The sequence below is a fragment of the Scardinius erythrophthalmus genome (genome assembly GCF_964197995.2).
Source record: "Scardinius erythrophthalmus genome assembly, chromosome: 1".
NCBI lineage: Eukaryota > Metazoa > Chordata > Actinopteri > Cypriniformes > Leuciscidae > Scardinius > Scardinius erythrophthalmus.
In genome coordinates this window covers 26,604,932-26,619,232 of record NC_138221.1, presented here as the reverse complement: position 1 = coordinate 26,619,232, position 14,301 = coordinate 26,604,932, and the positions used below count along the sequence as shown (strand labels likewise).

The 14,301-nt window shown below is 34.5% G+C and overlaps 2 protein-coding genes across 2 annotated transcripts in view; one reads left to right on the top strand and one right to left on the bottom strand.

Moving 5' to 3' along the window:
- Positions 1–14,301, bottom strand: part of LOC308695541 (uncharacterized protein) — a gene marked incomplete at both ends in the record, with an annotated part of 375,246 nt that overhangs the window by 305,611 nt on the left and 55,334 nt on the right. The window lies entirely within an intron of this gene.
- The window catches only part of LOC308700695 (uncharacterized protein), a 29,786-nt gene continuing 17,043 nt past the window's right edge, over positions 1,559–14,301 (top strand). Inside the window, exons 1-8 of the mRNA XM_081382434.1 lie at positions 1,559–1,629; positions 8,490–8,619; positions 8,789–8,947; positions 9,051–9,188; positions 10,924–11,072; positions 12,968–13,071; positions 13,216–13,408; positions 14,169–14,300. Of these exons, the coding sequence (XP_081238560.1) occupies positions 1,606–1,629; positions 8,490–8,619; positions 8,789–8,947; positions 9,051–9,188; positions 10,924–11,072; positions 12,968–13,071; positions 13,216–13,408; positions 14,169–14,300 (1,029 nt within the window). The 5' untranslated portion in view covers positions 1,559–1,605. The remainder of the gene's footprint in view (positions 1,630–8,489; positions 8,620–8,788; positions 8,948–9,050; positions 9,189–10,923; positions 11,073–12,967; positions 13,072–13,215; positions 13,409–14,168; position 14,301) is intronic.

Sequence of the window (14,301 nt, the reverse complement as noted above, 5' to 3'; positions counted from 1 at the left end):
ATAACACAACAAGGTTTGTTTCTAGTGTAAATTTATTGATTGATAAAATTAAATTAAATATTCCCAAAATATCCCCAACTGAGCAAGCCAAAGGCAACAGTGGCAAGGAACCGAAAACTCCATCAGCAATCCACTTTTCCACGTTACCGGAGACAAAAAACCTGCATGAGTACAAACGGGATGAGATGCCACAGCATGACACAGCACTGACATCACAACCAACGTATAAATGCATCATTGACTCTAAAGTTTTACGCTTGCCTATGTACATGCCAACGTAAAATTACGATCTCATTCACGAACAAATGAAATGTCGTCTGATGTTTATGTATGTATACAGCAACGTGCCATCGCATCACAAATGCAAATGAAATCCTAAATAGAGCAACGCTATTGGCTGTTGTGCGGTCTGACGCGACACCCGAACATATACTTCGTATTTACGCGTACAAACTGTGCGTGTTAATGCGTCCAAATTTCACGCGTTGCATATAATAAGTATTGTCCCCAACGGCGTTCCATACTGGACAACCACTGGACTACATAATGTACTCGTCACTGCCCTGAAGCGCGAAAATCAGACTTTTTAATTCCAACCACCTGTTGCTGGGCTCATTGTGTTCTCATTCATCACCGAGCAAGGATACGTGAGTATTGCGTTTAATTTATCCTACCTCAGCTATCAAACACAACCTACAACTTTAATTTCTAATGTGATTAATGTAGCATCGCTCGCACTGTTTAGTTTGTCATTTGATTTTTCCTCTATTTAGTCTCATTCGTTTCTTTGCTCCTCTGGATTTGTGGATGTTTCCCCGGTGACACCTGCTTTCGGCTAACTGTCCGCCATACAGACCCGGTTTTGTTCATTAGATGTTCTGATCTGCCTTTGCTTTTTATGTTTTATTTATTATACTTAATTTTTTTTTTTTTTTTTTTTTTTACAAATGTATGACTTTTGGAAGTGCAATTTGATTAAATGCAGTTTTAATAAAGTTGAATTAACGAAACCTTCTGTCATTTTTACTCTTCAAAGTGTAGGCTACACTTGCAGGTGTTGATAGCCCTATTAAATTAAAATATAGATAAACAATAAACGATAAAAGTATATAATTATCTAACAAAATGCACCATATTAAAATATTGTCAGAACGTCGTCTCTCAGTTGCTGAATGTCGCGCAACAACGTTGCTACAGCCCTGTCACGTCTTACAATTCTACGTTGTTACAATGTTGCGAGCACGTAGACAGCGACGTTGCCATATAAGAAATGCAACGTGCCAGAGACGTTGCCACAACGTAAATGTGTTTGCTGGGTATAATTATGTTTTTGTTGGTTTTTGAATTAGTAAATTATTTTAAATACAATTAAAATCATTCATTATTTCATTATTAGCCTACATAATGATTTAATTTCTATAGGCTATATTTTTTAAAATAGAGTCGGCTCTTCAGATATGCGAGCCGGCTCCCGTCTTTCACCTACAAGAGCCGGCTCTTAGATCCGGCTCATTCGCGAACGACCCATCACTATTGGAAACGCCCTGTCTTGTTACTCAGAGTCCACTTGGCACTTGAACTGCAGAGAGAGATGCGGTCTGCAAGATGGCAGCTCAAATGGAGACAACGGTAAGAATATATTTCACCCTTCTCACTCAGTAAACTGACTGAAGAGGATGGTCTTATAAGACTCTCCAGAGACACGCGCGCGCGCTGCCATTTTTGGAGTTGTCTCTGAACTTCCATTTTTTGCTGTAATTCAATGGCATCGCTGTCAAGGAGTAATTAGCTGGTGAAGTGGATTTACTTACTGTAGAGTTAACGAAAGTTATCATGAGCATTGTAATGTTTAAAGCAGATGTCTTAACACATGTCAGTAGACCGGGAAGATTTTAAAACGAGCTGTTAATCATAACTGTGTAAGAAATATGGAAATACAACGATCGCATCGCTGGAAATGGGGCGGGACTATATAAGGTTTTATTTCTTATTGAAAAAAATCTGTTTTATTGTGTAACGTTACTTTTATCATAGATCGCTCCTCATCAAATTACTAAATCCAGGTGATGTGAAGTTCGGATCTTTTTAACTGACTCTCTCGTTCATCAAAATTCGAGTCATTTTGTTCATTTAAGTGGCTTTTACTTTTTTTAACAGCCGAAATTTCCCCGAACACATACATCTACGCAATCCTGATCATATTTTGAATTAAGACATAATTATAATGTAGCCGAAGATAATTTACAGGGAACATAACTATTTAATTTAGTCTTTCCATGTCACGTGATAGACGCAATGAACGGATCATAAAAGAATCGTAAGAATAAAGTTTTAGTGTTGAATCAAACAGCTCACTCAAGTAATTTACGCCATAATCCAACCATTTCTCCAAAAAAATACTCTTTCCTTTAATTGTAATCAATTCATTATTCCACAATAGCATTCTGTTAGGAGAAAAAGTATAGCCTACAAACCACAGTTTCCAGGCCAAGAGTGCTTGCTAATGAAATTTATGCAATTTTATGGGTAATTTAGTAGGCGAAAAATTACAGGTTAAAAGAAAATCAAGACCAACAACTTTCTTAGACATTATTAGGAATAAAAATGTGAAGTTAAAAGAGTAGCATAACTCGAGAGCATGTAGATGTGAATTTGAGAACTTGTACAATAAATATTCGTACTTGTACGCTAAAGTTTACGCTCACAGCTCCAATGTGAAAACCTGCAAAATAAAAAATTTGAAGTTGAATGTTGAGATTTGCACTTTGCAGAAAATAGTCACAAACCTTTATTCTGAATTTGAAGCTTCAGACAAGTTGTCACAAATCTTTAAAACACCATTCACAAAAACACAATGACAGACACAAACTTGTAGCCTAGTATTTGGGTAGTTGACGTGACGTGGCTTTTTCACCGTCACAGAAGATAAAAAATAATTTATTTCACAATTTCATCATTTAGAATACTGTAAATGGTTAAACATTTTCTTGTTTTACATGAATTTGTTGTTTAAATACCTGAGTTATTTTTTATTTTTTTACAACTTTGAGCCAAATCTCAAAATCGTCCTATGGTGTGATGGTAGACAACATTATTTCATAAATATTAACTTTTATAAATAAAGAAAATAATGTTTAAACATCTTAATGAACACTCCTGGCATAATTGTGCAAGTGTCTATTTCACTATATGGCCATCACTTTTCCTATACATGCATTTCTAAAAGTGTAGGAATTTAATAAAGTTTGTCACAGAAAAAAATGTCCTTTGGTGTTATGCAATAATCTGATATTAAGTTGGGCAATATCATGGACAACTAAATTTAGTTGAAAGACCCCATTCAAGGTCATGTGACTGAAGACCCCTATGAAGCCCATGAGCAGTGCACATGGCAAGTATTTCTCTCAGAATTGTTCAAATATTTAACTATGTTTTCAGACCACTGAAGTTGTTAAGTTTTTTTGTCCTTTAGTGTGACACTCCTAAATTTATTTTTTTTAATTAAAATTTGTATTTTTGACAGCAGGACTATGTAATATTATGCAAATGTATCATGCCAATTGCTAATAACAGTTCAGCTAGTATTAGCATGGTTATTAACTGCCACAAAAGCTCAAATGTCCTTTGGTGTGACAGAAAATGTCACAGGAAATGTCCTTTGGTGTGACACTTTGGCCTGTCACACCATAGGACACAGATGTTACACCATAGGACAAGACCTCCTTAAGAAGCGTTTAAAACGAATATATAAAGTTTCAACAAAAAAAAAACAAATGTCCTTCTTTATTATTGTTACAATAAACACAATATATTCTGATTCTTTTTATGCAGTGACTATCTTTGTCCTTTAGTGTGACGTTTTGTCCTATGGTGTGACAAACATAAAACAACAGAAAAATATACTTATTTTAAAATATCTTTAAAAAAAGTCAAGTTTGGCATTAGGGGAGTTACAATAATATCTCCTCTTAAATAGGTACAATTTCAAACAGTTTTGTAAGGTTGGCGAAAAAGTTTTATTGACATTCGTAGGGAAAAGTTTATCAGGTTCATCTATCCATGGTGAAAATGATTCTAATTAGTACTTTCATGTAAAATAAATATCACTTTAAGAAAATGTTTTTTAATAATGTGAACAATTCTGTCTCAAGTATTTTTTTATGTTATTTAATATAATTTCTTAGTACTTTTTAAATGTCACACCATAGGACACATTTACAGTACTGTTGAGTGAAAACGTGAAAAAAATACGTGAAGTCATTGACAAAATGAGTGACCACTACTATTTTCTGAAACTGCAGTTTTCATACTCCATAAATATATGTATTTTTTCTTAAGTTATGTTTTCCAAAAAAAGTACTTTTTCTTGGCCATTTGTCAACTACCACTTATTCTTTCATTCACATCTACAGTACAACCTCACTTAGGCACTTGCAGCTTCTCAAATCTGACACTGCAATTTCACATTTCCACGCCTTGACTTTTGCTACTACTTTCGCGATATATTAGCGGTGGTTGAGTAGCACCGGCGGTGGTTCGCCAAATAACATTTTATTTTACATGAATGCTGTTTTACGTGAATATTATGACACGAGTGAAGCACAAAGCTTTGTTTATAAAATAAATAATAGGTTAGCAATTAAATGTTACATCACAGCCATGAAAACATAGATTCATGCCGAATGAGAGTTATGTCATGTGAGCCCAAAAATGTAAGCTTTGTATTATGTTTTGCGATCTGGTCACCTGATTATCAGCGAATATCTAACAATATTTCATTGGATATTGAATATCTTGTTTTTTTTCCCAAATCTCCACTCACGTCTCGTCCATTTACGTAGGGGATTATTAACGTTTCTTCCTTGGGTTTGCTTTTACCACAGTAAAAATGCGAGTATAATTGGCTTGATACTTTTTGCCTGCACATCAAATTCTATTCAACACAGTTTGTGTTTGTTATTATGGTAAGACCCGTCAAGTTTATTTGTATTGCGCATTTCACACACGCTTGGGATTTTAGTTTTGCTTTCTCTGGCTGCACAAATTCAAACACAGCCTAAAAGTCTTGACACTGCAAAAGTTCAAATTCGCTCTTCAGACCTTTTACAACAGGAGAATCAGGAGAAAACATGAAGATTTTAGAAAACAGAATGACTGTCTCTTTCCTGTTTGTGTCCCGCATCCCTCTCAAGGCTATATGACGCATCTTTGTTGGGAAATATAAAACATATGTCTTTTATTAGGTAGGTTGCAGTTCTGGAAAATGGTGGTGCTGGAGACTAAAGGTTTCCTGATGGTTTCACACTTAGCCTAATTCTTCACCTTAATTATTTTGCAGTGAATGTGTGTCTTTTCTTCTCCACTTGTATTTGACTGGCCCAATGAGCATTTCACTGTCCAATGGTCATGCCTTAACTGCAATTTCTAGTATTGCACTAGTATTGCATCCTTTTCATGGGCATTAAATAATTTTTTACTTTTCAGTCTGAGGTAAATCTCTTTTTTTAGCTAATTTTATCTGTAAAAGAAAATGTGCCTAATAATTATGCACTCCTTAATATACAGTTTTTCATTTCTAGCATTCATGAATAATTATGTCACTTATAAATGATTAAATACAAAATTAATAGTAGTAGTTATTAAGATTAATGTGGTTTGGAATTGGTAAAATGTGCCTGGAAAAAAAAATATTATCATAAAATCAACGTGCCTAATAATTCTGCACGCACTGTACACCCAAAAAACATTTCAAATAACCAGACATGATTAAATATATTGCTGTCCATTTAGGATGAAGATACAATTTTATTTGCCCTTTGAAGAAAATACATATTTTAAGATTTCTATTAAGACACATAAACTGTTGTGGTGTGAATTAAAAAAGAAACATGCGGACAGCACATTCTCATATAACCTGACACCAGCTTATAAGCACACGCAGCACAAGAATTATTCCTTTCTTTTTCTAACAAGCTTTATTAAATAATATCACAGTTTATTCTGTGTAATATTTATGCATTCCAATATTATCATTTCTAAAAAAATATTAACATTATTTATTAAATATAACATTATTAACCCTCTGAGGTCTGAGCTGTTTTCTGGGCCCTGGAGGTGTTCTGACATGCTCTGACATTTCTGGTTATTTCTGTTACTTGTGACATTTTCATGGCTAAAGTCTAATTACACTGTATTCAGCACAAACTCTGCTACAATAATATATCAGCAGCATGTATGTAAAAGTTTGTAGTTTTGAGATAATGACATTTATGCATGGTTTGTGAAAATACAAAAAAAAATTCTCACTGAAATAAGGCCATGAAACCCATACTGATTATTTCTTCACAAGACTTTTGAAAATTGTATGACGTAGCCTAGAATATTTGCTGCAAAACTATGTGAAAATGACCCTGACTGCTCATTCAGATAAGACAATATATTGATTTAAAAATTTACGACGTGTTTTGTGTGAACAAGCTTTATGCGGGAGCTCATTAATATGTAAGCTTTTCACACCTGAGAAAGACAAAGAACCTCCCCTAACGGCCCTATTAGGAGCTATCAGGCCCTGTCATTCTGAGCAACCTTGCACAAAGAATGAGGAGATTTAAAAAAGAATGGCTTTTAAATTGTTTGGATTTATTTACAACACAACATAATCCAAAGATACACAACAAATGCCAAAAAAAGCACTTCAAAGACAGACCTTTGTGCCATTCCTAAAAACATTGTACATACCTTTCATTTCCAAGATTTTCACTTTACCATGTTCACGTACAGAGACTCATGTGAATGTTGAAGTCCTCAGTGGCATCTGGGCCCTGAAAAAAAAAAAGTGAACATACTGATATCAAGAGAAAGGCCTGCATGATTTTGGAAATAAATATTAGATTTTTCTGGTTAAAATTGCACAGAATACACTCACACACACACACACACACACACACACACACACACAAATGTTTCCAACAATATATAATATAATGAACACCAGGTTTGTTGTGCCTTGTAGGCATAAGGTATATGCGCAGTGCCGGATAAAATAATAATAACAATAAATAACCTATAGCAGTATAAATCTTCCAAAAGATTTCAGTAACAACTAAGCTAGAGAAAAATATATTGATTATCATGTTACTTCAAATGTTTCCATCCGTTATGATGATATGAAATGAGATAATAATAAAAACATGAAGCCGTTTGGTGCGTTTTGCTTTCATCCAAAATATGATACAGTACATTCAAACACGATCGCGCTGCAAAATATGATCCATTCAAACGCGATCGCGCTGCAAAATATGATACATTCAAACGCGATCGCTATCCAAAATATGATACATTCAAACGCGATCGCTATCCAAAATATGATACATTCAAACGCGATCGCGCTCAAATATAAAACATTATGGTTACCATATACATATCTACGTTTGAGCAGATATCCACAAACACAGTAACAGTAAACACGGGTCTAAATATTATAATATTCCCCATGTATCTAGCAACAGTTCAACTGCAACGTGACATTTATGCAACAATAACACTATGTAATAACACTATGTAATAACTAATATGTAAGAATTTCTTACCTTACATCTTTCTTGTCTTCAAATCGCGTTCTTCTTCTTCTGCGGTAGCCTAAATCCAATGTAAGCTCAGGCACGTCTTTCAAACTCGACGAAAAGTGAAGTGAAGTGTTTTGTTGTTGAGGTAATGAGCGAGTTCGCGTTCCATGTGGAGATTTGCATGTGAATATCTTTTGCGCGAGTGGGCGTGGCCAAATTAACTGTAATGAGCAAGCTTTTGAGAAGCTGGACATCTTGTTGGTTTAATACAAATTACTTAAACAGAGAATATTTGTTTTCGTTTTGAATCCGATCATTTAAAAGTACACACTTAAATGTTTATAAAGGTATATGGCTCATAAATGTGTGACAAGTATTCGCTGAGTTTTGTTTCAGTTTATAGACGTGCTCAAGAATAAAAAGTTCACCGCGACGGAGAGGCAAAAAGCACACCCTGTTTATTTTCTTTATTTTACAAAAGCACAATGTTTTGATTTGATTGTAAGTGGACACATACAAAAGGAGAAATATCACAGATTCTTTTTTTATATTTCTTTTTTCTGTATGACCATAAATGACGGAGTAATTTAAGTTTATAGTGCTACAATGTGGAGAAAATCCAGCAAAACGCGCACGCGCGTTTGTCGACCTCAGAGGGTTAATTTATTACATTGTTTACTTGGTCATGGCATGTAACACACACACACACACACACACACACACACACACACACACACACACACACACACACACACACACACACACACACATATAGCAAATCCCAATTTAACCCCTGCATGAGAACAACAGAGTACAATGAAGAAAAAAAAAAAAACTTGAATTTTATTCAATATTTTATTAAAATGTTGATGTTTTCTGTTGGTAAAGAAAATGCACTGTTTATAAATTCCATGTGTTTTTCAGATGGATGAAGTATTGAAGCTTTTAGAAAACTACAAACTGGAGAAGTTTTACGACCAGTTTGTTGAACTTGGAATTGAGGACGTGAAGGATTTTATTGACGGTGTGACTGAGGAGGACTTGGACAACATGAGTAAGATTTATCAACTTTTTGTATTAATAAAAAATAAATGTATTAAATTTTTTTATATATAGTAAAGTCATTACATGCCGTTACTACAAATCAAATTTTACTTTTTATTTTATTTTTTTATAGTTACTTTAATTATTAAATGACATTCTCTGCTTGGTGTCTCCCAAAGAGTTTAAGCAAGTTCAGAAGAACAAATTTAAGAACATGATCGATGACATTCAGAGACTTGGTTTGGCTCCTCCACAAAAAGGATCATTGAGGAAATCACTTCAGGCATATTTCCTGTATTATTCATATCCAAAATGTCAAGGGCGCAAAGAAATACAAGGTAAATGTTTTGGTAAATCCCTTAAACGTGAAAGACAATGACCTTTTGTGTGATATTCTAAGAGTTAACTCATAATTTTGAGTTTGTTTGTTGTTTTGCACAGACATGGACCCATTACAGAACACAGTGGATGATCTTATCCTGAGGATCAGCATTCACGAGAACATCGGTGACAACATGACTGTGTGCTTGTTCACTGTTGATGGGATGCCTTTGACAGATGACCCATTCTTCAACACATGTGAGTGTTTATTGATATTCTCTTATAGTTAAAAATGTGCTACTGTAACACAGTATATGTCGTATACAGCACTGAAATAAGAAATCTTTTTTATATATACTTTACCAATTATACAGTCTTTTTCCTAGTACTTGATTTATTTTAATACTTCATATTTGTAATGATCTCATGGGCTAAAAGCAAATCAGTCGTAGTCTAAATGAACATGTTGAGAATTAGGGATGTACATTTTTAGGAATGGTGATAATCGATTTCTATTAAAATCAACTAATTAAATAATCGTTAATGTTAATACCATAAAACGCATGTGTAAACATAGTAGCCACATAGTAGCTGAATAGTTTTTTTTTTTTTAGAAATGCAATCTTCTCAGCCTTTTGTTTAAAATTTTGCTTTTTTTATAAAACTTAAAACTTTATAAAGCTTATAAAACAAACAAGTGTTGATAAATGATGAATGAAGCTTGAATATAATAATAATTATTATTTTTTAAATGGAAAGAGTTAAAATATAAAGGTATATTTCAAGTACAAAACACTAATACCTAAATAGGAACATAGATAGTATACTAAAAGTGCAAAAGTAATAAGTATAATGTTATGTTTACTTAAATAACTTCAGGTATACTTGCAGTATAAAACTACTAAACTAGCAGTTTACTGAGAGTATACTTCAAAGAACAAAAAAATGTGCTACATGTGTTTTACTAGTAAACTATCACTATACCTACCTATAACTTCACTTGTAGTACAGTGAGTACACAACTAGTTTTTTGTACTGCAAAAGTTAACTACTGTTACACTAAAAAGTGTACTTTTAGGATATTCACATTTAGTCCCAAGTAGTTTTGAGAGAGTACACTAACAAGTATACTTCTAGTACATTCATATTAGTATACTTAGTAAATAAAGTAGTGTTAGGAAATTTTACAGTTAAGGAACCAGGACCAGATATGAACCCGGAGTCAGAATTATTGTAAATTGAAGAAAAGGTTTAAGAAAGAAAAAAGAAAAGAAAGAAAAGCATATCTTCATTGATATGACGCCTGAACCCTGAGTTCACAGAACTGCGATAGATGTCGAGAACAACTAATTATTTCATCTTTCTAGGGTGCCAGTTGTTCATTTTACAAATACTGACCTGTAAAAACAGAATATTATGGCGCACACACACACACACAGACACACACACACACACACACACACACACACACACACACACACACACACACAGAGAGAGATACACAGTATCCAGCCTCGTCAAGGTCGCATTTGGTCAGCTCTGCTCTAAACAATAAAATTTTTCCCAAAACACACTATCTGTATGTTTTGGGAAAGTTTCCTGTTTAGAGCAGAGCTCGACCAAACGCATGTTCTTTCTCTCTATGAGAGGCACAGACAATATTCATTATTATCCATTAGTGATTGAAATAAATGCTTTAACATACGCTTGAAGATGTTCAAATCATTTAATATGTAGAAGAAAAAATATTGATTATTGATCAATAACTTAAAATTACTCACAAAAATATGTACATCTATACAATGAAGTGGCAGTGGATTCCGGATTATACTTTAAAGGGCCCCTATTATGTTTTTTTTGAAAATGATTTAATAAAATCATGTTCAGTGATTAATTGTTGATCTCTCTCTTTCTAGTGTGTTCAGACAGCTTTGATTTTCTCCATTTTAATGTAACTGAAATTGTCTTTTGCCTTTTGTGTTTATTCTCACAGGGTCCCTGAAAGACAGGCACATTGAAAATGGGAGTGAACTGTACGCCATATTTACACCAAAGGAAAACTTACGAGGAACTGCCAGCTCCCAGCAAAACAACATTAAAAATGAAGGCCCAAACAGTGTCTTCTGTCATGTGATGCTAAAAGTAACAAGAAAAAAATATATATTTTTATCAATTTAAAGGGGAAGTTCGGTATTTTACACTTAAAGCCCTGTTTACAGATCGTTTCTGATGAAATAGAACGGTTAAGATCAAAATTTGGTCACATGGTGCTGTCCCGAGAATTTTAGGTTTATTTCGCTTTCCCCCCCACCTACACAATGGCAGCCTATGGGCACTGGAACAATCCTTCATAAAACGCATTAAACTTTCGTTTACAAAGACGTGAAACTCACCGAGTGGTCAGGGGTGTTCACTGATATGCTCACAAAAAAAATCGCTTTCCAACAGGTGTTTTACCATTCGTTGTAAAACTGTGGACCTATTTTTCCAAACGTCTCACACCCGTAGATTCTTCCGTTGAGAGCTTGAATAATAGACACTCCAGCCCAGTTGGTAGCGATAATGCACCTTTGCCAATTGCAAGCAAACCACTGGCATTTCATTGAATACACAGAAGAAGCAGAAGAAGAAGCAGCGGAGTAATACCGTACCTCACACAGCCCATCCAATACAAGTCAATGGAGTTGGACAAAAACTACGATAAAACCTGTTGGAAAGCATCTTTTGCAGCGATTTTTTTTGTGAGCATATCAGTGAACACCCCTGACCACTCGGTGAGTTTCACATCTTTGTAATCGAAAGTTTAATGCATTTTAGGAAGGATTGTTCCAGTGCCCATAGGCAGCCATTCTGTAGGTGGGGGGGGGGGGGGTTTATAAAAAAAAAAAATAAACCAAAAATTCTCGGGACAGCAGCATGTGACCAAATTTTAATCTTAACCGTTCTATTTCATCAGAAACGATCTGTAAACAGGTCTTTAAGTGTAAAATACCGAACTTGTCCTTTAAATGCAGCTTTTCCCCTCCCCCAATACATTTTATATTTCACTTATTGAAAGTTTCACTATTTTAACTATCACCCCTTCTTTGGGTTTGAAGGGTGGGTCTGCCCATGTGCCAGTGGTTAAATGTTTTTCTACCTTGTGCACAATTCGTTGTAATTTGCACATCTTTCCTTTAGATGCATTATATCAGTAATTTAAAGTCTCTCATCATTTACTCGCCCTCAAACTATTTCATACATGACTCTTTCTTCCACGAGACTGTAGGGCAGGGATGGGCAACTGTTACGCAGAGTTTAGCTTCATCAAATACACCTGAAAAATCAAACATTGTGATTACACTGGCTGGGTTTATCTGGAACGGCAATGCTGAGAGAATATACATTTTTCGGTGGATTGTACCAAATTGGGGTGTTTATCAATAAACGGGGTATAGTGCAAAAACACTTAAATGATATAGCATCAGTAAACCATCATAGAAGGTTTATTAACACACATTTGAGTGATTCTGATAATGTAAAGTTACAGAGGTCTAATTGGCTCTAATCAATATAAAATATTATTCAACCCTCAAAAGTCAAATTTTGTAGAGAATTCTTTACTCTTTATAACCTCAATTGAAAATTGCCGCTGGTCACATGGTCTATGGTCCCATACATTTAAAACATACAAACAATGCTGCCAATGAGAGCTCTTTTGTCTTGGCCATATTTTCTACTCAACTTCAGCACATGCAGGGGCTAAATTTATGCATGTGTAGCAAATTAAGTGTCGTTAGAATTACCAAAGGCTTAATTGTGTTTAAAAGTGACTTGAAAACAGTAATGTTGAATAGGGGTTGAATGATTATCACATATTTATTATGAAAAAATCCTATAACTCAAATGTATTTTTATTTATTTATCTCGGATCTTTAGAAAAGCTTACATTTGTAAATTGATAGTCTCTGTGAGGTTGAATAATTTTGATTGCAAGTATGTAGGTATGGACAACTACTGTACACACATACAACTATTGTTTTGTTTTTTACAAACAGGGCAGGTATGAAATCCATGTGAACTTGGATTGTGACACATTGACTGAATTGAGAGGACGGCTTTCACTTGAGAGTGGAATACCTTCACATGTGCTTTACCTCAAGTAATTCATTGCCTTCATTTTAATACAGAATATCAGATAGATCAAAACACACTATAAAATATTGTAAATAGTATATCTGTGGTATTTGTCCCAGTGGTTAAATCTTACTAAATGTAATCAATACTTTGTTTCTCTCTTTTACAGAGACAATGCATGTAAATTCAATGATACACTACGTAAACTTGAAATCAGTGAAGACGCAGTGCTGCAATTCTCTTTGTCCTCATTTCATAATGAAATACCGGATATGAATAAATTCTGCCAAAGTGATATCACCCCATCAGTGAAACAAACAGAGAAGGGCCTCAGTGCCTTTTTCTCAGCCTTGAACGCCGTTGTAAGTTTCCTTTTCTGATTACTCTCACAACTTTTTTCAGCATTAAAACAACTAGCCTACCTCACATCACACTCATAATAATTCTTTACACGCCAGTTCTCATGTTATAGTGTCTTTGGCAAGACGGTTTGTCAAATACTTTCTAGAATCTAGAAATAGTGTATTATATAGATGATGGGGAGTGATTCAGATAATTAAGGAAACATGTCAGTTTGACAACTTGTGTTTCTGTATTTGGTTGCATTGTGAGTATTTGCAGCGCATTTCTATATGTGGTTGCTTTGAGTATTTGTGGGACTTTTCTGTATTTATTGCCTTGTGAATATTTGCAGCGCATTTAAGTATTTAGTTGCGTTATGAGTATTTTCGTTTTTTTTCTGTATGTGGGTGTTGTGAATATTTGCATCACATTTCTGTACTCTTGTATTGAGAGTATTTGTAGTGGGTTTTTGTATTTGGCTGTTTTGAGTATTTTCAGCACGTGTTGTCAAACTGATGAATATGTTTTCTTAACTTGCTATTTTTTTCTATTTGCGTGTGTTTTCTTCAGTTGCAGCGCGTTGAGCTCTCTCGGCCACCGTACTCCTGGCATGCATAGCAAAGCAAACTCGTATATACTAACCTGATACATGGTTCATGAACCAATAACCTACATTAAACCAAATTAGGCTAAAATAGCCACTTATTTATCATGAATAGGCAAAAATGTGTTTATAAATCTAATACTATGCTTCCACTTAATCTAATTCTGAACATCTAGAGAATTGAAAATGGGGGAGATGAGTTCAAGGAAGTGATTGCATACATTCGGAAAATCAGTGGATGCAATGCCTTAGCCCAGAGCTTGTTTCAGATTGTGTGCCAAAACAAGACTGGTACACGGGGCCAGAAGG